The 24,991-nt window shown below is 36.9% G+C and overlaps 1 protein-coding gene across 1 annotated transcript in view; it reads left to right on the top strand.

Annotated features, from left to right (window-relative positions):
- The window catches only part of RNGTT (RNA guanylyltransferase and 5'-phosphatase), a 306,020-nt gene that overhangs the window by 14,310 nt on the left and 266,719 nt on the right, over positions 1-24,991 (top strand). The window contains exons 3-6 of the mRNA XM_029944807.1: positions 2,172-2,275; positions 2,371-2,459; positions 18,075-18,150; positions 19,439-19,679. Coding sequence (XP_029800667.1) covers positions 2,172-2,275; positions 2,371-2,459; positions 18,075-18,150; positions 19,439-19,679 — 510 coding nt within the window. The remainder of the gene's footprint in view (positions 1-2,171; positions 2,276-2,370; positions 2,460-18,074; positions 18,151-19,438; positions 19,680-24,991) is intronic.

The raw sequence follows: 24,991 nt of genomic DNA, 5'->3' as shown, positions 1-24,991 counted from the left end.
ATTTTTATTTGTTTATATTTTTTATTTTAGCTTGTAAATTTTTAATTTTTACTTTCATTGTTAGTAATCATATTGAAAATCATAGTTAACATTATAGAGCATTAAATATTTTCTGGGTTTGAGTTTAGAAGACACGTACTCGGGCTTTGATTTCCAGGTTGCCCCTTACAGCTTTGTGGGCAAGTTACATAATCTCTTCCTGTTTCAGTTTCCTCATCTGTAAATAAAATAATAAAGTTAGTGCATATAAAGCATGTCGAATAAAGCAAGGACTTCATTTGTATCTCACAACAACTCTATGAGGTCAGTACTGTTAATATGCTTCATGGATTGGGATTGTTATGAAAAATAAATATGTATATTAACATATGTATGTGTATATGTGTATGCAGACAGATCGAGACGTTTGTGGAGAACACAAATCCGCACAGGCACATCACACACGCACGTATATGGAGCTCTGGGCAATTAAGTCATGTAGTATAGTTTCTCAGTTTCTGTGGTTAAACTATTCCTGAGTATTTAGAAAACTCATTGTTTTTTTTTTTTTTTTTGCTTATCACCACTTTTCATCCATTTCTTATTTTGAACCTGGAGACACACAACATGGGTTCTAATTCTAACTCTCTGAGAAGCTGTATTAATGAGCTCTAAATGTTTGTGTTTGATAATACATGTCGTCTGAAGGAGTTAAGATCACTGCAGAAGGTATGTGGGAAGAGAAGTAGGCCCAGGTGGGGGCAGATTGTAGAAAATGCCATCAAAAATACATTTCCAATAAGTAAGAGCTCATCTGATGGGTAGACCTCTCTCTAATCTGCACTTGAACTAAGGAATCTGGAGACATCAGTGAAGTACATTATCGTGACTAGTTACTGTTTTGGAAATACAGTTTTGTTTGTTTTGTCAGTTTTGTTATATGTGAAATATAAATGTTTTTGCCATTTTTTTTTTGCCCTCTAATAATGGAGTCAAATTATTATGTAGACCAGTGTCCTTTAGGCACATCCAGTAATAGGTACTCAATAAAAGCACCAGCAATGAAAGTGGGAGAAATAACAATTTAAAAAGTGCAGATTGTTTCTCTTGTCATTCTTCCCAGAGAGTATAGCTTCAGAATGAGGTGGAGGATGTAGGGATTAACCCTTCTTTTACTTGGCTCAGTTCAGGTGTGTATTTCTTAGTGAGATTATTTTACTAATCTGAATGTGATTCTAGTTGTTAAAGACTTTTAAAACCAGTTGGCCCCTCCCCATAAGCCAACTACTTCAGTTAGTGCTCAACAGAAGAAATAATGATTTTTGTTCCAATGCAGGAAGAAAAACTGGCTGAGAGATGGGATTAAGTCTTCAGTGAGATGTACGATTACAGCCATGAGCCCTCTTCTTCATTGATTATTTAGGGGATTTACAGGAGAATTTTGACTGTACACACTGTTTGCCTTATTTCGTACTGACTTATTTAAGTGCCTAGCAGATGACGTTGCGATAGCTGCTTGGAATGTTGGGTTGGTGTGTGCCTGGAGCTTGAGCAGGGGTGCTTTTTAGATAGAGGTCTTTCCTGCTTTATCGTCTTGCCTAATAAATCATAGGTGGAGTGGGAGATGCACAACATGACATCCATGTTGGGTTATTTATTTATTTATTTATTTGATTAAAAAATTTTTTTTCTTTATTTTTGAGAGAGAGAGAGAGACAGCATGAGCAGGGGAGGGTCAGAGAGAGAGAGAGGGAGACACAGAATCCAAAGCAGGCTCCAGGCTCTGAGCTAGCTGTCAGCACAGAACCCGGCGCGGGGCTTGAACCCACAAACCATGGGATCATGACCTGAGTTGAAGCCTGACGCTCAACTGACTGAGCCACCCAGGCCCCCTATGTTAGTATTTTTAGGTAGACTTTTATGATGTTGAAATGCAGTAGGTTTTGTTTATGTTCTTGTTCCATCATTAGTTTGGGCTTAGTTTATTCCATTTAGTACCTGCTAAGTTCTGGTGCCTTAAATAAGACTTAAGTGAGTGTTGCTTTTGTTGTCAGTAGTTCATTGGCAGAACTAAAATCGCCCTTAGTGTAGATGCTTGACACTGGCGTATTGCCATTTAGTCAGTTTGTTTTGGAATAAATTCAGTTACTAGTAAATTTGCCCTTTCTCTTTTTCTCTTTTTTTTCCTTAAGGTTAAAATGGGCTTGTTAGTGGATTTGACAAATACTTCAAGGTTCTATGACAGAAATGACATAGAAAAAGAAGGAATCAAATATATAAAACTTCAGTGTAAAGGGTAAGTCATATATTAAGATTCTTTAATATTGAAACCTTTTACTGAAATTTCAATTTCTTCTTTTTCAAAAAACCAAAATGTTTCCATATTACTAGACATGGTGAGTGCCCTACAACTGAGAATACTGAGACATTTATCCGTCTGTGTGAGCGGTTTAATGAAAGAAACCCACCTGAGCTTATAGGTATGTTTGGCTTTATTTTACCACTGTTTGAATATTTTATTTTGTGGTTGAGTTTCTATTTTCTTTTTTGCAAGTGAGGTGATATGGAAGGTTTTTTTGTTTCTTTTTAAACTAATCACTAGGAAGTATTTATTAAAGTAATAGACTAACTTTTGTAAACTATGAAATATATTTTTGTAATTTTTATACTTTTGAAGATAAAGACCTAAGTGCCCCTCTTCAGGTATACTGTCGGGGAAGTTTCCCTTAAACCCTACCTAGTTGCTTTTTAGAAGTTTGTATTTTATACTGTGTATTGTGAAACTTTCTTTTCCCACTAAGTATTATGTTTCCAAGACTGACCCATGATGATGTATGTAACTGTGGTTCATTTTTGCTGCCATATAATATTCCATCATGAATACACTACCATTTATCCATTCTCTGTTGATGGACAATCATTTCAGCAGATATTTATTGTTTGCTACTCCTGTGCACGTTCTTGGAGCATATCAGTGGAGAACACAAAAAATCTCTGCTCTTCTGGAGCTTATATTTTAGTGTGAGGTGAATGGGAAGGGGAGGTGGGAGGCAGGCAATAAACAGATGTCTTAAATAAGAAAAAAACTGACAGTTACTTGAAATGACATTTGGCTTATTTTGGGGTTTCCCCCCACCCCCACCCCCCTGTTTTAAAGAGTGCTACCAGGAATGGTCTTCTAGAATTTTTTTTAATAGTTTATTGTCAAATTGGTTTCCATACAACACCCAGTGCTCTTCCCCACCTTTTTTGTTTTTGTTTTTGTTTTTTTAATAGTTCTAGAATTTTAAAGTTTGATTTTTAGCTTTGATACTTTGTTATTTCTGGTATTTATATTGTCATATGGTTTGAATTGATCTAATTTAAATATTTTCTGTATAACCAATTCTTTGTTTTGGTACAGCTTATGGAATAATTTTTTCTCCTGATATCTAGATGCCATGAATTAACTTTGTATATGTACTATTGGAAAGTTTTTCCATTTCATTTGCCTTGTAATTTTTGGGGTAATATTTTAAAACTTTTTTGTAGGCGTGCCTGGGTGGCTCAGTCAGTTAAGCGTCCGGCCTAGGCTCAGGTCATGATCTCACGGGTGTGGGTTAAAGCCCCGCCTCAGGCTCTGTGCTGACAGCTAGCTCAGAGCCTGGAGCCTGCTTGGGAATCTGTGTCTCCCTCTCTCTCTGACCCTCCCCTGCTCACACTGTTTCTCTCTATCTCTCAAAAAATAAATAAAAGACATTAAAAAAATTTTTTTTAAACTTTTTTGTTGTCAAAATTTTGCAATGCTTTTTTTTGTGATTTCTCCTTTTTAAAGCTATAAGCAGTTAATATTTTCTCTATTCAGGATACTAACTTAAAAACTATTAGGAATGGTAAGAAGGTTCAGGGGATATATTTGGACACATAAAGAAGGAAAACATTAACTTTCTTGCAAATAAACAATAAATAAATAAAATTGGAGTGGCACCTGGGTGGCTTAATTGGTTAAGATCTGACTTGAGGTGATGTTATGATCTCATGGTTCATGAGTTCAAGCCCTGTGTTGGGCTCTATGCTCTTAGGGTGGAGCCTGCTTTGCTCCTGCCTCCCTCTCTCTCTGCCCCTCCCTCACTCATGTTTTCTTTCACTCTCAAAAATAAACATTTAAAAAAAAATTAGAGAATGATCTTATTAGTCTTTTTAAAATTTTTTTATGTTCTTTATTTATTTTTGAGAGACAGAGAGAGAGAGAGACAGTGGGAATAGGGGAGGATCAGAGAGAGAGGGAGATACAGAATGTGAAGCAGGCTCCAGGCTCTGAGCTAGCTGTCAGCACAGAACCTGATGCGGGGCTCGAACCCACGAACCATGAGATCATGACCTGAGCCGAAGCCGGATGCTTAACCAACTGAGCCACCCAAGCGCCCCTTATTAGTCTTATTAGTAATACTGGTTAACATTTATTGAACATTTCTGCTCTGCTGGTCACACTGTAAAGCATTTTACATATATTATCTCATTTTCTTTTCACAACCGCCCTATTAGGTTAGACATTATTGTCATCTCCGTTTTATGATGAGGAACAGGCTTGGAAAGGTTAAGTGACTTGCTCAAGGTCATTCACACACCTAGTAATGGTTACAGCTTAGATCATATCCTAAGCAATCTGAGTTGTAAATTCATTTCTCTTTTCTGTAATGGAAGCATTACAAGATACAAAGAAATATGAAGATATGAAGGAATAAAGTTATTAAGATATGAAGGAATAAAGTTATTAAGAAGTATAGGTTTTTATGAAGGAAATATACTTGGATATTAAAAGACCTGAAGAAATAGACATTTGTGTTCATTAATTCCAATTTTTAATGTAATTCTAAGCAAAATCCCTCAGAGCCTTTGGAAGAATTACTATGAAGTTAATTTCTATTTGTAAAATTTACTTTTGTCATGGAAGTCACCATATATGGAGCACAGAGAACAATTGTTTGGAAAATCAAACAGGCAATATTATGAGCAAGAATATTTTAAAAAGCAAAAGTAATGAGGGGATTATCCTTTCTAGTTATTAAAGCATAAGGTAAAGCAATGGAAACTACAGAAGTTTCCTGGTGGTAGAGGAGATGTTTTTTTATTTAAATCATAGGGGGAAGGTGTGATTATTCAACAATGGTGTTGAGAGAATTAACCTATTATGTAATAACATATATTTTAGATGAATTAAATATAAAAAAATTTGTTTTTACATTTATTTATTTTTGAGAGACAGAGACAGAGCACAAGTGGGGGAGGGGCAGAGAGAGAATGAGACACAGAATATGAAGCAGGCTCCAGGCTCTGGGCTGTCAGCCCATGATGGGGCTCCAACTCATGGACCGTCAGATCATGACCTGAACGGAAGTTGAACCCTTAACCAACTGAACCACCCAGGTGCCCCTTACATTAAAAAAATTTTTTAAATTTATTTTTGAGAGAGCACAAGCAGGGGAGGAGGAGGGAGAGGGGGACAGAGGATCTGAAGTGGACTCTGCTCTGACAGCAGCGAGCCTGATGTGGGGCTTGAACTCATGAACCACGAGATTGTGACCTGAGCTGAAGTTGGATGCCCAGCTGACGGAGGCACAGGTTCCCCCATCACAGCTTCATTTGTAATAAAACAGAACAGCTTACATGTCTGATAAAAGCAGGCTTTTATATTATGTGTTATGGAACTGTTATTTAACGGGAGAACAATAACATGGAAATATATGACATACAGTACTGTGATATGTATGCGTGTATATATTTACACTTTGACAAGAATATATGTAATGAGTACATATATATACACTGATATTTAGGTGCACAACCAGAAGGTATAGCCTAAAATAGTATTGAGGCCTTTAATCTGAGCAACAACTGTTTTTGCATATATTTATTTATCTATTAAAAACATTCCTTTTATGTCTTTATTTTATTTTGAGAGACAGAGACAGAGAGCGAGATGGGGAGGGGCAGAGAGAAAGGGAGACACAGAATCCAAAGCAGGCTTCAGGCTCTGAGCTGTCAGCACAGAGCCCAACGTGGGGCTCGAACCCACGGACTGTGAGATCATGACCTCAGCCAAAGTCGGACCCAGGTGCCCCGGTCAATATTTATTCTTAATGTCCGCATAGTTCCATCCTAGGAGCAATGGGAGCCCCTTCAAGTTAGTTTCTGTATTTTTTTGTTATCATCCAGTAGTCTCATGGTGTCCTTGTTTTTTGACACACTATGTTTTCCAGACCTGGAATCAGTTATTTCTCTAGGGAGATTGGTTCCTTTTAGTGGTTCCTATTTAGAAAATAGTATTTAGAGATACTCTTCTTGGTGTTAGAGACCATTCCATAATTAAACACTTTAACATTTTTGCAGTTAAATGTATGAATATTCTATTGATGCTAAGTGGGAAAACTAGACTATAAATAATGTCACATCAGTCTAGGTCAGGTTTTGTCCCCAAAATGATTTACCAAAAACCTTAAAATTTTTAGGGCTTTTTAATTTAATGAAATTATAATTACAGATAAGAGACTATAGAGCTATAATGCATTTATTTCCATGTACATATTTGTTTGCATGTACAGAGATGATAATTCTGAGAATAATAATTTTGTGGTTTGGAGAAATCTAAAAAAATCTGGTTTGTGTTAAAAAGGAAACAGCTGATTTTTTAGTAAATAGTGGACTATACGTAATAGGTATATAATTGATGCCTGTATTTACTTTAGGTGTTTCCAATTATAAATATTGTAACAGATTTGTATTTTTATGAGTAGCACACATTTGTTTTGGCAAAAAACTTGGTTTGATAAAGATATTTAAGATAACATGACACCTAGTAAGTTCTTAAACATTGTTTCCTTTTCCTCTTTATTGCTCATTTAGATTAGGGTGTTTCAACCTCAGTGCTCTTGACATTTTGGACTGTAATTCTTTATTTTGGGAGGCTGTCCTGTGCTTTATAGTAGGTATAGCAGCAACCCTGGCCACTACCCACTGGATGCAAGCGGCACCCTATCAGTTGTGACTATTAAAAATGTCTCCTGACATTGCCAGATGTCCTCTGGGAAGAAGCACTGATTTAGACTGATCAGATTAGGTTTTTTGATCTTAAAAATTAATTTATCTGACCAGTGAGATAGAAAGGAAATTGTGTATATTGAAATCAGGCTTTATTTAAAAAGGTAGGTTGCCATTCGCCCTTTATAAGTCGCCCCTTCTTTCCTAATTTATATTTATATATCCAGGATGTATGTGTCTATTGTTACAGCTCATCTTTCTCTACTTTTGCTGGGGAAATTGTTTCTTGATTTGATTTTTAAAGAACTGTGGTTTTCTCTTAATGTATACATTAGTGTTAATATTTTTTGACATGCCATATAAATTTATTTCATTATACTAGCTTACCTAGAAAATGAAGACAAATTTAAGTTAGTCGACTTGAAATCGTTAATAGTGAGCTAATCTTTAGATAGGAACTCCACTTTACTTGCCACTAGGTGGACCCATTCTCATACTGAACTGAGGAAAACTGAAAAAAAAATTTTTTTTTAAACATTGAAGACATATCTTACTAAACTTGTATATTACTTAATTAATGGAAAATTTTTTTACATCAAATATGTAATCTCCCAAATTTTTCTGTAGAGATTTGCATTGGTGAAGATTTCTATAACTATTATCTTACTTTAAAACTCAAGTCATTTTGGGGCAAATCATTTGGGTGGCTCAGTTGGTTAAGCATCTGACTTTAGCTTGAGTTAATGATCTCTCAGTTCTTGAGTTTGAGCCCTGCATTGGGCTCTGTGCTGACAGCTCAGAGGCTGGAGCCTGCTTCGGATTCTGTCTCTCTCTCTCTCTTTCTTTGCCCCCTTCCCCACTTGACTGACTGACTGACTCTCTTTCTTTATCTCAAAAATGAATAAACATTAAAAAATAAAACTTGAATCATTTATTAATGTTTTGAAGTATAATAAGATTAAAACTTTATGTATTTGCATAACAAAGAATTTGAATATTAAAAGAGGCATGGTACTTTCTTAAATTATTTTTCATGAATAAATCATGTCATTGGCAACTATCCTTCCATTTTCTCTTTTTTTTTAATTTTTTTTAATGTTTTATTTATTTTTGATACAGAGAGAGACAGAGCATGAGAGGGGGAGGGGCAGAGAGAGAAAGAGACACAGAATTGGAAGCAGGCTCCAGGCTCTGAGCTAGCTGTCAGCACAGAGCCTGACGCGGGGCTCGAACCCATGAACGTGAGATCTGACCTGAGCCGAAGTCGGAGGCTTAACCGACTGAGCCACCCCGGCGCCCCCATTTTCTCTTATTCATAAAAACATTATATGTTGCTAGAGTAAAAATTAGATGCAAAAACAGTGGTTTTGATGAGAAACAGATTTAAAGTTAGAATATTTGTTGCTTACTTTGGTCTGAAATATAAAGTAGAAAGAAAATGTACATGTTAGATTAAGATTCATGTTGGGCAGAAAAGTCTGTACAACTGACTTTGTGTAACTTTTGAGAACCTTTTTCTTTTTCTTTTTTTATATACTTTATTGTCAGATTGGTTTCCATATAACACCCAGTGCTCTTCCCCACAAGTGCCCTCCTCCATGTCCATCACCTGCCTTCCCCTTCCCCCTCCTCCTTCAACCCTCAGTTCGTTTTCAGTATTCAAGAGTCTCTCATGATTTGCCTCCCTCCCTCTCCCTAACTCTTTTTCCCCCTTCCCCTCCCAATGGTCCTCTGTTAGGTTTCTCCTGTTAGACCTATGAGTGACAACATATGGTATCTGTCCTTTTCCTCCTGACTTATTTCGCTTAGCATGACACCCTCGAGGTCCATTCACTTTCCTACAAATGACGATATTTCATTATTTCTCATTGCCATGTAATACTCCATTGTATATATAAACCACATCTTCTTGATCCACTCATCAGGTGATGGACATTTAGGGTTTTTCCATGATTTGGCTATTGTTGAAAGTGCCATTATGAACATTGGGATACATGTGCCCCTATGCATTAGCACTTCTGTATCCCTTGGGTAGATCCCTAGCAGCACTATTGCTGGGTCATAGGGGAGTTCTACTGGTAGTTTTTTGAGAAACCTCCACACTGTTTTCCAGAGTGGCTGCACCAGTTTACATTCCCACCAACAGTGTAGGAGGGTGCCCATCTTTCCACACCCTTGCCAGCATCTGTAGTCTCTTGATTTGTTCATTTTAGCCACTCTGACCAGTGTGAGGTGGGATTTTAGTGTGGTTTTGATTTGTGTTTCCCTGATGATGAGTGATGCTGAGCATCGTTTCATGTGTCTATTGGCCATCTGGATGTCCTCTTTGGAGAAGTGTCTATTCATGTCTTCTGCCCATTTCATCCCTGGATTATTCATTTCTGGGGTATGGAGTTTGGTGAGTTCCTTGTAGATTTTGGTTACTAGCCCTTTATCTGATATGTCATTTGCAACTATCTTTTCCCATTCTGTCGGTTGCCTGTTAGTTTTCTTGATTGTTTCCTTTGCAGTGCAGAAGCTTTTTATCTTGATGAAGTCCCAATAGTTAATTTTGGTTCTTGATTCCCTTGCCTTGGGGATGTGTCGAGTAGCAAATTGCTTCGGTTGAGGTAAAGGAGGCTGTTTCCTGCTTTCTCCTTGAGGGTTTTGATGGTTTCCTGTCTCACATTCAGGTCCATCATACATTTTGAGTTTATTTTTGCATATGGTGTAAGAGTCATCTAGTTTCATTCTTCTGCATGTTGCTGTCCAGTTCTCTCAGCACCACCTGCTCAAGAGGCTGTCTTTTTTCCATTGGATACTCTTTCCTGGTTTGTCAAAGATTGATTGGCCATACATTTGTGGGCCCAGTTCTGGGCTCTCTATTCTATTCCATTTGTCTATGTATCTGTTTTTGTGCCACTACCATACTGTCTTGATGATGACAGCTTTGTAGTAGAGGCTAAAGTCTGGGATTGTGATGCCTCCCTTTTGGTTTCTTCCTCAATATTACTTTGGCTATTTGGCGTTTTTTATGGTTCCATATGAATTTTAGGATAGTTTTTTTCTACCTTTGAGAAGAATGCTGGTGCAAGTTTGATGGGGATTGCATTGAATGTGCAGATTGCTTTGGGTAATAATGACATTTTAACAATGTTTATTCTTCTGATTTATGAGCATGGAATGTTTTTCCATTTCTTTGTGTCTTCAGTTTCTTTCATAAGTTTTCTATAGTTTTTATCATACAGGTCTTTTACATCTATGGTTAGGTTTATTCCTAGGTATTTTATGGTTTTTCATGCAATTGTGAATGGGATCAGTTTCTTGATTTCTCCTTCTGTTGCTTCATTATTGGTGTATAAAAATGCAATTGATTTCTCTACATTGATTTTGTACCCTGTGACTTGGCTGAATTCCTGGATCAGGTCTAGAAGGCTTCTGGTGGAGTCAATTGAGTTTTCCATGTAGAGTATCATGTCATCTGTGAAAAGTGAAAGTTTGATTTCTTTTTTGCTGATTCTGATGCCTTTTATTTTCTTTTGTTGTCTGATTGCTGATGCTAGGACTTCCAGCACTATGTTAAACAATAGTGGTGAGAGTGGACACCCCTGTAATGTTCCTGATCTCAGGGGGAAAGCTCTCAGTTTTTCCCCATTGAGGATGATATTGGCTGTGGGCTTTTCATAAATTGCTTTTATACAATGTTTAAGTGAGTTCCTTCTGTCCCGACCTTCTTGAGGGTTTTTATTGAGAAAGGATGCTGTATTTTGTCAAATGCTTTTTCCACATCTATCGACAGGATCATATGGTTTTTATCTTTTCTTTTGTTAATGTGATGTATCTCATTGATGGATTTGTGAATATTGAACCAGCCCTGTAACCCAAGTATGAATCCCACTTGATCATGATAGAAAATTCTTTTTATATTCTGTTGAATTCGATTTGCTAGTGTCTTGTTGAGTATTTTTGCATCTGTATTCATTAAGGATATTGGCCTGTGGTTCTTTTTTTTGTTGGATCTCTGGTTTGGGAATCAAAGTGATGCTGGCTTTGTAGAATGAGTTTGGAAGTTTTTCTTTTATTTCTATTTTTCGGAATAGCTTGAGAAGAATGAGTATTAACTCTGCTTTAAATGTCTGGTAGAGGGGCGGCTGGTTGTCTCAGTTCGGTTAAATGTTTGACTTCAGCTCAGGTCATGAGTCTGTGGGTTCGAGCCCCGCATTGGACTCTGTGCTGGCAGCTCAGAGCCTAGAGCCTGCTTTGGATTCTGTGTCTCCCTCTCTCTCTTCCCCTTTTCTGTTCATAGTTTCTCTCTCTCAAAAAATAAGTAAACATTTTTAAAAAATGTCTGGCAGAATTCCCCTGGGAATACATCTGGCCCCGGGGTCTTATTCATTGAGCCCATTTATGAATCAATCATTCATAAATGATTTGATTTCTTCCCTGGTTATGGGTCTATTCATATTTTGTATCTCTTCTCGTTTGAATTTTGGTGGTGCATGTGTGTTTAGGAATTTGTCCATGTCTTCTAGATTCTCCAGTTTATTGACATATAATTTTTCTTAGAAATCTCTGATGATTGGTTGTATTTCTGGGGGATTGGTTGTAATAGATCCATTTTCATTCATGATTTTGTCTATTTGGGTGTTTTCTCTTTTTTTTTTCCTAGGAGCCTGGCTAGAGGTTTATCAATTTTGTTTATTTTTTCAAAAAACAAACTCTTGGTTTCATTGATCTGCCCAACTGTTATTTTGGGTTCTATATTGTTTATTTCTGTCCTGAGCTTTATTATTTCTCCTGCTGGTTTTGGGGTGCTCTTGCTGCTCCCCTTCTAGTTCCTTTAGGTGCTCTGTTAGATTTTGAATTTGTGCCTTTTCTAGTTTGTTGAAATAGGCCTGGATTACAATATACTCTCCTCTTAGGACTGCCTTTGCTGCATCCCAGAGAGTTTGGATTGTTGATTTTTCATTTTCATTTGTTTCCATATATTTTTAAATTTCTTCTCTTATTGCCTGATTGGTCCAATCATCCTGTAGTAGAATAGTTTTTAACCTACACAGTTTTGGACGTTTTCCAAACTTTCCTGTGATTGATTTCAAGTTTCATAGCATGGTGATCTGTAAGTGTGCATGGTATGATCTCAATTTGTTTATATTTATGGAGGGCTGCTTTATGCTTCAGTATGTGATCTATCTTGGAGAATGTGCCATGTGCACTCGAGAAGAAGGTGAATTTCCTAGCTTCAGGATGCAGAGTTCTAAATATATCTATCAATTTCATCTGTTCCAATGTGTAGTTCAGGTCCATTGTTTCTTTAGTGATTTTCTGTCTGGTTGATCTATCCATTGCTGTAAGTGTAGTATTAAAGTCCCCTGCAGTTAGCACATTCTTATCAATAAGATTGTTTCTGTTTATGATTAAGTGTTTTATATATTTGGGTTCTTCTGAATTCGGTACGTAGATGTTTATAATTGTTATGTCTTCCTGATAGAGAGACCCTGTAATTGTTATTGTCCTTCTTCATCTTTCGTTACTGCCTTTACTTTAAAGTCTAGTTTGTCTGATATAAGTATGGCTACTCCAGCTTTCTTTTGGCTTCCAGTCGCATGATAGATATTTTGAGACCCCTTTCTTAAAAAGCAATGGAGATGATGGACTTTATGGAGTTTTATGATTACAGTCATTTATTTCTAAGGGGTGTCTTTTTCTGTTCAAGTTTGATCTCTGTTTTTGATCCTGTTTCTTCAGAAACTTCATTTCAGTTGTATTCTTGTTACCTATTAATATCAACCTCTGTAATTTAAACAGGTCCTTCTTAACCCATAAACATATCTAAGTTTTTAATATTAAATGATACCTCCCCCTTCAAAAAAACTCCACACCTTTTTGTTTTTTGTTTTATTTTTCCCCTCCCACTTCCCAGCTGATATTTTGAAAGATTTATTTGAATCCATTTTTCCCCATTTACACCATTGCAATGGGGAGTCCCCACCAGAGCACTCTTACTCAAATAGTGATTATCAGTTCTTATCATTGTGTGACATTTACACAGTAGAACACCCATGTCTTGAAACATCCTCTTTTTTTGTTGAATATGACCCCATATTCTTTTTGTTTTCTTGACCCTATGATGGTTTATTCTGTCTTTTAAAACATTTTTTAAGGCAATCCCACTCCCCACCGTACTCTTGAAAGGTTGGTTTTCCTCAGATTTCATTATTCATTTTCTTCTCTTATTTTACATGCCATACTTACTGATCTTACCTATAACATAGACCCCTTCCATAGTTGACTATTGATTATTGGTTTATTGAATATTCTTTAATCTGTAATTCTAGCCACACACCTCTGTGAAGCTCTTTGCCGTCATTTTCAAATAGTTGGTAGGACCCAAAAGGACCTTAAGCTCATCACCACCAGCCTTTGTCATTGCCTTGCCCATGTGACTGAAGTAAACTCCTTTGTTTTCTAACCTAGTCACTGGTGCCACTGCCCAGTTAGTCCCCCACGGCAGAAACCAGAGACTCCTTTTACATCTTTTCTCTGTTTTGATAGTCATTCACCCCTCGGATTGGAGGCTCTGCGTTAAATGTCTCTTCAGGCTTCTCTCATGATTCTCATCACCATGACCCTTGTCATTTAGACCCTTATCTCTCACATAAATTACCGAGATGCCTTAGTTAGTGTTGTTCTTGCTTTCATTGTTGCTCCCTACTTCTGTTGAGCTGCCACTGGAGTGTGTTTTCTAAACCTTGAAAATGTTATTGCCATGCTTCAAAAATTTTAATATCTCTCCTTTGCCTTTTATAATCTTTGTACACAAGTTTCTTCAGAATGCTGACCCTTTTATTGTCTCCAAATAAAGTATGCATTTGATATTACTTTCTTATTTTCCATGCTTTAGCCATTCTGATTGATTTATAGTTTGCTATATGTAGTGTTTTGATTCAAATATATTTTTATTTGCATAGATCACTCCTGTCTGAAGTTCCTTTGTATCCTTGTTAGTTGAGTGTTGTTCATTGACTAAAGTTTTTATTCTAAATTTAATGATTATTTGCTGTGAATGTAGAAACATGTGATTTGGTTTAGTTGATGGTAACACTAAAATACTGGTTTTCAAATTTTTTTTTAAGTAGCAAAAGCCTTTTTCTGGAAGGAACTTTTACCCTGTTACAGAAATAACAGGAAAGTGATACTTTATTGGTATACCTTCAGAAATGTATCAAAGTTATAACATTTTTGATGGAGTCAGTTGCTGAAAACAAGGCCAGATTGGTGAAGGTTAACATTTGGAATATGTTATTAATGCCAGTTGCAGACTTATATCAGCACCTCACTTCAACATCTAGTTTTAAAAACAATCAACATTATATTATTGAGGTTATTTAATAAACTGCACGTACCATTTAATAACGTAGATACCTGCGAACCTACACTCAAAATTTAGCACATTTGTATCTTATGCCCCTCTGTGTCCATCCTGTCTTCAACCCTTAGTTGTAGATTAGACAATCTCTTTCTACTTTCTGTCTCTATAGATTACATTTTTTAGAAAATTTTTTTTATTAGATAGATTTTTTTTAGGGGTGCCTGGGTCCTAACAGCTCTGCCTGGAGCCTACTTCGGATTCTGTGTCTTCAGATTCTTCTCTCTGCCCATCCCCTAATTGCACTCTCTCTTAAATTTTTTTTTAACATTTATGCAATTTTGAGAGACAGAGAAGTGCTTGAACCCACATACCATGAGATCATGACCTGAGCTGAATGAAGTTGGACGCCTGACCGACCCAGGCATTTGTTTTAATTTATTTTAATTGCTTAATTTGTTTAATTAGCACCTCTATCATGTTACATAATTATTTTTTCTTTTTAATGGTTGGAGTAATTTAAGTTTTAGTTTCTTCACAAGTTTGATGATCATAATACAGTATTGTTGTCTGTATTCACTAAACTGTGCATTAGATCTCCAGGTCTTATTTGCTACTCATTGCAAGTTTGTACCCTTAGATAACTCTGTCCTATACCACCCCTCTTACCCTTCATTTCCTGGTAACACACATTTTACTGCCTATTTTTATAAGTCTGTCTTTTTTATTTTTATTAAAAAATTTTTTTAACATTTATTTATTTTTGAGAGACAGAGACAGATCATGAGCAGGGGAGGGGCAGAGAGGGGGACACCCAGAATTAGAAGCAGGCTCCAGGCTCTGAGCTGTCAGCATAGAGCCTGATGCAGGGCTCAAGCCCATGAACTGTGAGATCATGACCTGAGCCGAAGTCGGATGCTCAACCGACTGAGCCACTCAGGTGCCCCAAGTCTGGCTTATTTTAGATTTCACATTTAAGTAATATTGTACAGTACTTGTCTTTTACTGTCCAACTTACCTCATTTAGCATAATATGTTTAAGTCCATCTCTGTTGTTGCAAATGTTCTTTCTCATGGCTAATATTTCATTCACACCCACCCCCACACCCCACATCTTCTTTATATTCATTCATTCATTGGTTGATGGGCATTTATGTTGTTCCATATCTTGGCTATTGTGAATAATGCTTCAGTAAACATGGAAGTGCATATATCTCTTCAATATCCCATTTTCTTTAGGTATATACCCAGAGTGACATTGCTGGATCGTATGGTAGATCTAGATTTAATTTCTTGAGGAACCTCCATAATGTTGTCTGTGGTGGTTGAACCAATTTACATTCCTACCAACAGTGTATGAGGGTTCCCATTTCCTCGCATCCTTGCCAATACTTACCTCTTGTCTTCTTGATGATAGCCATTTACAGGTGTGAGGTAATCTCATTGTGGTTTTGATTTGCATTTCCCTGATGATTAGTGATGTTAAGCATCTTTTCATGTACTTTGTGGCCATTCAAATGTCTGTAGAAAAATGTCTATTCGGATCCTATGGCCATTTTTTCATTGGCTTGTTTTTATGTTGAGTTGTGTGAGTTCTTTATATATTTTGGATATTAGTCTCTTATCTGATATATGGTTTGCAAAATTTCTCTCCCATTCTGTAGGTTGCCTTTTCATTTTATTAATTTAAATCTTTTGCCCAGTTTTAAAAAGATTAGGGTATTTGTCTTATTGAATGATAAGTGTTCTTCGTATCTTCTGGATTTAAGTCCTTTATATATAACATGAATATATTCTGTGGCTGGTGTTTTTATTTTTTTAATGACACCCTTCAAAGAGCAAACATTTACCATCATGAAGTAGTCCAATTTGTCAATATTTCCTTTTATTTCATGTTTTGTCTAAGAAGTCTTTTCTTACATTAAGGTTGCAAAGATTTTTCTCGCTATTTTCTTCTAGAAGTTTTATAATTCTAACTTTTAGTTTATTACTGTATTTGATTTTGGTTGCCCTCTGTCAGGATTCGGTATATACAAAGAGGAGAGTAGTTTGTTAAGAAGGTATAGTCTTAAATGTCAGGATATCCTTCCGTTAAACAGAGATAACAGGATAAGCTTCATTTTTGAGGTTTGCAGGAGAGTAGGTTAATGTGTAAGGAATGTTGTTATGTTAGTAGTGTCCACCAAGCTGTTTTAATTACTTTTTTAAAGTAGTTAAAATTATTTAAAAATGCAGTCATGGGCACCTGGGTGGCTTAGTTGGTTAAGTGTCTGGCTTTTGATTTTGGCTTATGATCTCACGGCTTCATGGGTTCGAGTCCCACATCTGGCTGTGTGCTGGCAGTGTGGATCTTGTTTGGGATTCTCTCTCCCTCCCTCCCTCCCTCTCTCTCTCTCCCCCTCTTTCCCTTCCTCCCACTTTCTCTCTGCTGCTTCCCCACTTGTGCTGTCTCTGTCTCTCTTAAAGTAAATAAATAAACTTTGGAATATAGAGGTAGGATCACACTAATCTTGAAAATGTCCTGAAAAAGGTTTAAGAAAAATAAATTCCTTTTTTCAGAAGGTGTTTCTGAAAATTTATTTTAAATGTTATAAGGTAATATAAAAATGCTATCATTTGGTTTTATTTTTATTATACTTACTATCCATTAGTCAGATATTTTCTATATCCAGTGAAGTGTCGTGTGTGTGTGTGTCTGAATGTCCATCCTTTAGAATTGTATGTTTGATAAAAGTACCTTCTGGGGCTCCTGGGTGGCTCAGTTAGTTGAGTGTTTGACTCTTGATTTCGGCTCAGGTCATAATCCCAGATGGAGCCACACGTTGGGCTCTGCACTGAGCAAGGAGCCTGCTTAAGATTCTCTCTCTCTCTCTCTCTCTCTCTCTCTCTCTCTCTCTCTCTCTCTGTCTCCGTCTCTGTCTCTCTGTCTGTCTGTCTCTCTCTCTCTCTCACTAAAATTAAAAAAAAAATAAAAAAAACCCAGCCTTCTCTTTAGAGTGCTTGGATCTTTTAGTTTTAAGAGAAATCTTCAGATCTTAGAAATAATTTATAACCAATAATACTAAACTAGCTAGTGCTATAAATTAGGTACTAAGCAAGTTAACTGACAAGTTACTAATACTTATACGAGAGAGTCACATTTAAAAAAATGTAGTTATTTTAGGGGCGCCTGGGTGGCTCAGTTGGTTAAGTGTCCGACTTCGGTCCAGATCATTGATCTCTCGGCTTGTATGTTTTTTTTTTTTTAATTTTTTTAATGTTTTATTTATTTTTGATACAGAGAGAGACAGAGCATGAGAGGGGGAGCGGCAGAGAGAGAAGGAGACACAGACCGGAAGCAGGCTCCAGGCTCTGAGTTAGCTGTCAGCACAGAGCCTGGCGTGGGGCTCGAACCCATGAACATGAGATCTGACCTGAGCCGAAGTCGGAGGCTTAACCGACTGAGCCACCCAGGCGCCCCTTGGCTTGTATGTTTGAGTCCCACGCCGGGTTCTGTGCTGACAGCGCGGAGCCTGGAGCCTGCTTCAGTTTCTGTGTCTCCCCCTCTCTCTGCCCCTCCCCTGCTCATGCTCTCTCTGTCTCTCAGTAATAGATAAATGTAAGAAATTTTGAAAAAATGTAGTTATTTTAAAATCATTAAAACGTTTTGATTGCAGGTTGGAGTTTTAAAGCAAGGTGTGGCTTCTGAAGTGATTTATTAATTTTAAACCAAGGTTACTTTATTTTCTAGGTGTTCATTGTACCCATGGTTTCAATCGCACTGGTTTCCTCATATGTGCCTTTTTGGTGGAGAAAATGGATTGGAGGTATTTGTTTCTTATTATAATGGAGGAAGACTAGTAATTGATACAAAAATTTACTAATTTTTTAGTTTTAGCCTTTTATATTGCTAAATTTTGGGTAAAGTCATGATTAATAAAATTTGAAGTGGTTCTCATTTTAGACTTGCTGAATCTTTAGAATACCATTAATTACCTGGTGTTTTGTATTAAGTGGCATTTTAGTTGAGTGCTTATGGATTTTATATACTATGTATTTTCTTTTCCAGATTTTTTCACATATTCCAGAATTATCAGAGATATGTTTTTTCCCTCCTGATGTTTTGTTTGCATTCACCTTTGGAAGTTACTACTGTTGTTATTGTTCTTTTCTTTTTTTTTTTTAAAGTAAGCTCTGTGCCCAAAGTGCAGCTCGAACTAATGACTCTTTATCAGGAGTCAAATGCTGTACGGAAGGAGCCAGCTAGGCATCCCTTGTTTGTTCTTTTAATAATACCTTTTTTAAACAGCTGTTGAATATTAGGAAAACTTATAATGGTATATGGAGGAGGTATTTTTGAGACAGAATTACTTTCTTTGAACCAATTAACATGTCTTTATTGAAGTGACCCTGAGAGATTAGAGCCTTTGTTGCCTGAAATTCCTCAGGGATATGGAATATTACTACCGAATACCTGAACTTTCTTGTTTGCTGATTGAAGGTCATTACTTTTGTTTATAAAACCTTTCACACAATAGGTCCTTCTCTGAATATAATCAGCTGAAGCACACATGTGACGTATACTTCCCTGTTTCTACGTTCTCAGTGGTTCGCTGCATCCCTTCTGGCTCCGCCTTTCTGGCCTTTCAGGTGCTTTTCACAGTAACCGCAGCCTCCCGTCAGCCTCGCCCTATGCTTGGCCTCTGTCTGACCACCTGTGTACTGATTACCTGGGGCTGTTGAAAGTTCTTAAAAGCTAGCAGCCTCTTACTTTTATTCATATGGCTATTCACGTTTCTCTGATTTCCCTTAGAGTCAGACCTCAACCTTCAAGGCTTTATTTAAATTTTTCACAGACTTTACCCAGGTCTTTTCTATATACTCATTGCAGCTTACCTCTAGGTTTTAGGAATTATCAGTGTACCTTATGTTACAGCTGTTTCAGAAGGAATTTGTCCCTCAGTAGATTGAATGCCCGTGGAGCAGGGACTGTGATTTGTCCATTTTATAGACATACTATACTTCATTTGGTGTATGATATAGAAAGAGTGAGTTTTGATAAATCTGCAGAAACGAAGAGTAGTGAGGAAACTCCATGGTGTTTGTTTTCCGTAGTATTGAAGCAGCAGTTGCTACTTTTGCTCAAGCCAGACCACCAGGAATTTATAAGGGCGATTATTTGAAAGAACTTTTTCGTCGCTATGGTGATATAGAGGAAGCACCACCCCCACCTCTGTTGCCAGATTGGTGTTTTGAGGATGATGAAGATGAAGATGAGGATGAGGATGGAAAAAAGGAATCAGAACCTGGGTCAAGTGCCTCCTTCGGCAAAAGGAGAAAAGAACGGTTAAAACTGGTACTGTGTAAAATTTTTCAGTCTTGTTTTCTTCTGCAATTTTATTGAGATTTATATGTTTGTTCAGCTGGATTTATAAGGTTATTTCATTCTGGATATTTCTAAAGATTCTTCTTGATAGCCATGAATGTCCCTTTTCTATGGGAAAAGTTTGTTAAGTTCATCTTGTTTTTGTTTCTTAGGTAAACCAAAGAACTTTTTTAAAAAATTTTATTTAAAGTAAGGTAGTTAACATACAGCATAATAATGATTTCAGGAGTAGAATTTAGTGATTTGTCACTTACATATAACACCTAATGCTCATCCCAACAAGTACCCTCCTTAATGCCCATCACCCATTTAGCCCATCCCCTGAAGAACTTTTACATATTAAATTGAGAATTTTCTTTTTTCTTTTTTTTTTTTTGCAAAGTATTGGGAGATTCCAACTACATTGTGAAATTTTTAATAATGGTTTGCAAAATTGTCACATAGTTAAAGTAACTTTACATATAAATCCTGCTCTTTCTCACTTTCATGTTTTCTGTCACACTTTCATGTGATACTTTCATGTTTTCTGTAAAGTTGAACTCAGAAGACTCTTCTGTGGACAACTCCCATTAATCTTCAGTTTCTTATGTTCTTTTCTATATTTTCCACCTTTTTTTTCCCATTTTTCAAACTGGATAATGTTTTCTGACCTATCTTCCAGTGTATTAAGCCATCTTTAGCTGTAAGCTGATGTTAAATTCATCCATTGAGTATGTAATTTCAATTATTTTACTTTCACTTTTGGAATTTTCATTTGAATTTTAAAATAGTTTCCAGTTCTCTGTTGGAATTCTTCATTTTATCATTAAGCTTTTTGAATGTATTCTAGTTATTTAAAAACCTTGTTAGATGACTAATTGATATAACTCTCTTCTAGATCTTTCTTAGTTTTTCTTCTCATGTCCTTTTGATTTCTAGTCTCGTTTCTTTTTTGGCATACCTGCATATTTGTGATTATTAGACATTATGTCTGAAAAATTGTGGAAATAATTTGAGATTTTACATCATGTTTTCCTCCTTCAGAGAACATTTACTTTTGTTCCTACACAGGGTTAGGAGTAAGACATCTTAACTCAGTCAAGGATTGAATTGTTCAGAAACTACTCTTTAGTTTTGGGAGTCTGGTTTCTTTTTGGTGCAACTGAATTCCTAGAGTGTAGCCCTTTGGGGATCCTAACTGAAAGCCTGGAGAAATAACCAGGACCTTTCCTCTTCAGTGGCCTGGAACTTCAGTGTTTGTTTCCCCATTCCTGTGATACTGCTGAAAGCTGTGTTTAGCCTCCTAGCTCCCATTTTGAAAATAGTGCCTGTAGAGGATATTTTATACCAGATGTCTTGCTCCTCTCTCTGGGTTCCTTTTCTTCTGAGTTCTTGCCCTTCAAGCCCCTACTTCCTTCGTAATTCTCGAGTCTTCAAACAGGTGATTTTAACATTTTATCTAGCTTTTCCTCATGGCTGCAGAATTGATCTCAATAAGCTCATCTGCCATTGCTTTTGGAGAAAGAGGGTAGGTTTGATTTCAAAACAGTAAGGTAGTTTTTTTTTCTTCCTCTTTTCAAATCATACTCATAAATTCTAAAATTGTTAAATGTCTTTTTTTTACTTATTAAAAGGATTATACTTACATTAAAGAAAATTTGAAAACTAAAAAAAATAACTTAAAATTCTTCAGCCTTTGTCTTACCGCTGGCATTTTGTCATCTTAGAAGAATTTCTTCCTGTTTATTTCCCTAGCTTAAAAGTGTACACAAATGACATAAAGACCAGTTTTCTTTGTAAAATAAAAATACAAACATCTAGAAGTGTAGAGAGTAAAAAGTGAAGGTCTTTTCACTCCCACTCCCAACTGTTCTCTACTTTTTGATTATCCTTCTAGGTACTTATTTTCCTATGCATTTATATAAATATGTTCAGTTTTGGCCTTATGCTCTCCACCCCCTTGTAATGTAAATGTATTTTTCTGCAGTTTTTTAAAAAACTTGGATATCTTTTTTTTTTTAAAAGATTCTTTAATATTTTGAGAGAGAGAGGATAAAAAGCATGAGTAGTTTGGCAGAAAGAAAGGGAGAGAGAGGATCTCAAGCAGATTCTATATTGTCAGTGTGGAGCCCGAACTCACAAACCATATCATGACCTGAGCTGAAATCAAGAGTTGGATGCTTAACCAACCAAGCCACCTAGGTGCCCCTAGATATCTTTTCTTAGTACATTTGTAACTACTTCATTCTTTTTAGGTAATATCAGAGGGAGCAGTTTATAAAAAGCAAACAGAACATTTGTTTGCAAGATGAGAGAAGATATCAATCCAGAAAATAATGACCGACTATTAGGAAAAAACCAATTAGAGACCTTGGAAATGTTAATTAAAAAGCCCCAGGCATGCCTGGGTGGCTCTGTTGGTTGTGTCTGACTTTTGATTTTGGCCCAGATCATAACCTCATGGTTCATGGGTTCAAGCCCCATGTTGGGCTTTGTGTTGACAATGCAGGACCTGCTTGGGATTCTCTCCCTCCCTCTCCTCCTCTCTGCCCTGCAACTGGTTGCACTTTCTCAAAATAAATGAATTAACTAAAACAAAACAAAACAAAACAAAACAAAACAAAACACCAACCTAACAACTCCAGGTGGGTTGGATAGCAGAATGAAGTTAGCTGTAGAGGAAATTATCAAGCTGGAAGATTTATCTAGGAAATTCTTCCTGGATGTAGTGCAAGAGAACAAAGAAATATGAAAAATAGTTTAGAGTTAGGTAGTGATTTATGTGAATGACTTGATAGTATTATTTTCTGAAATAAAGTAGGGCCTTCAGATTAATGATTTTAAGAAACTGATGGGAGGTGAGAAAATGGAGATAGAATTGTGTTAGGGGTTCTCACCACCACCTCCACTTTCGGACATTCACTAGGACTCAGCATATAGTTGTACTCACAACCAAGGTTTATTATAGTGATGTTCTAAGGATATACGCTAAATCATAAGGGAAAAAGACAAATAGAGTCTGATAGATTCCATATGTAGGCTTCCTTATGCTTTCTTCTTCCCATGAGAGGCTGTACAGAGCTCGCTTTCCCAGCAGCAGTGAAGATGCAGCAACATGTGTGATGTTTCTGCCTAGGGAAGCTCATTAAAGCTCACTAGAGCCCTAGTGCCAAAGATTTTAGTAATGGTTGGTCATATAGGCAGCCTATGTGTGTACCAAAACTTCCACAATCCCAGAAGGAAAGTGTTTGTTCAGCATAAGCTCTATTGTTTGCATGGAAAGTCTAGGCATGGTGAATCACATTTATCAGTTGAGTAAGAGCAATTTGAGAATCTTGTTCCCAGATCCCTTCTAGGGGCCAACCTTGTAAGCAGTCCTGGGGTGTTAGCCTTTTTCTGCACACCAGTACACGCTGTTCATTCAAGTAGTTTAGTTATGATCAGTAGGAAGGGTGACTGCTTGATGCAGATATAATCAGAAAAGGTTGTTTAGTATGGAATAAATTCTAGTATATTTATCACTTGTGGATAAGCAGCTGTGGAGTCAATGACCTTGAAAATAATTTAGGGAATAAATGGTACAGAGCGAGGTCTGAGGAAATGAAAGAGAATGGAGTTCAAAAGCAGATGGAAAAATAGGGCTTCGACAAAAGGAGGGAAATCTCATCCGTAGCACTGAGATTGTGATTTTTTCCCCTGTGACTTTCAACTGTCTATGGGTGGGAGTAGAGAAGACTAATGGTAGGTTGATACAAGGTTGGGTATATTTAGTATGAATGTGACAGAAGGACAAAAGGTTGAGGAGTACTGAGGATATCAGGCAAAGCAGAATTAAAGTAATCAGCCATAGAGTCTAGCTGAATAGAAGTAAGGTAAGGCTGGGGGCTGTTAAACTGAGGAAAGGGAGAGGTGAAGGGACTGTTAGTCTTGGTGAAATTGAAAATTGAGCATAGTATCTCTTTTAGAGTAAAAGAGTTAAGCTATTTTATGAAGGAGGTCAAAGAGTGGCATGTTGGCTTTAGAATGTTGTAGGTACTCAATCAGCGTGAATTGGATTGAAGAATCAAAAGGCAGACTAGTATGGAATGATGACGGTGTGGCCGTGGAGCATGTGGTTTAAGTTATGCAAAGCTGACGGTCATTGCAAGTGAAATTACTGAACTGTGAGGCCTAGGTTGTTTGACGGGTAAAGATTATCTAATGGATGTTGATGTTACCAATGTAATGATAGAAGTTAGCACAGTGAAAAATACTGTTGTTGATGGACATGGAGAAATGACTGGATGTCAGTACACGAATAGAGTGTTCTACTACTTTAGACTCTTTGGTTGCAAGTACCAGAAATTAACTCAAACTAGCTTAAATAACAAGAAGAAATTACTATGAGTCAACGAGTAGGACTCAAACACAGGAATACAGCCAGATCTCAGGAAGGGACTAGAGCCTGGATCTGGAAAGCTGTTTAGAATGTAATTTCTGCTCTTTGTTCTTGTTTTCTCATCTTTGCTTTTTTTCTATTTTTGTTTCACTCCTTTTGTGTCAAATATTTCACTAGCTTTGTCTTTCGAGACTGGCTCTTTGTGATTCCTTGTTTACCTGGGAGATTATAACTGCCCTGTATATTCTGAGCTTACATGTTGTAATTTTAGCCACACTCAGAGATTTTCTGAATCCCAATTCCAAGTTACCAGAAGAGAGAATCTAATGGTTTCAGACTGAGTTAGAGGTTTGCTCAAGGTCCCATCAACTTTAGCTGGAGTGGGATGTTATCTTGTAATGTCTTGTAAGATGGCTGTTAGGGTCCTGTTTCTGTGGATGAGAGGGGAGCTGTTGTGCCACCAACTGCAGAGGATGTCTGCTGTACCACAGCTGAGTGATGTAGCTGAATGAATATAGTCTAATTGAGAGGCCAAGAGAGCAAGTGTGGATTTAAGTGAATGGTTTACACTATCCCTATGGGACTTGGGCAGTGAGAAAATGAGTAGCTTTTACTTAAGAGAGAAGTGGTCTTCTTGGTGGAAAATTAGCTCTTAGTTAAGACATAGGGGACAAGGTATTTTTGAAAAAAGGTTGAGGTTATAGGGAAGGTTATTTATGAAAAAGAGATACCAGGGTTTATATTGGAACTCTTTGGGAAGGTACTTAGTGATAAGATTAACCAAGGAGAAGGGGCTCCAAAGCAGTGAGGACAGGACATCAGACAGGAAAGATGACTGGAGAGGTGATTCTGGGTGATGTCAAAATATGGGTGACAGGCATGAGAAATGTAGATATAAATAATTGGCAAATGGTCGGAAAACTTT

This window comes from Suricata suricatta, chromosome 7 (genome assembly GCF_006229205.1).
Source record: "Suricata suricatta isolate VVHF042 chromosome 7, meerkat_22Aug2017_6uvM2_HiC, whole genome shotgun sequence".
Taxonomy (NCBI): Eukaryota; Metazoa; Chordata; class Mammalia; order Carnivora; family Herpestidae; genus Suricata; species Suricata suricatta.
This window is presented reverse-complemented; position numbering and strand designations above follow the sequence as displayed.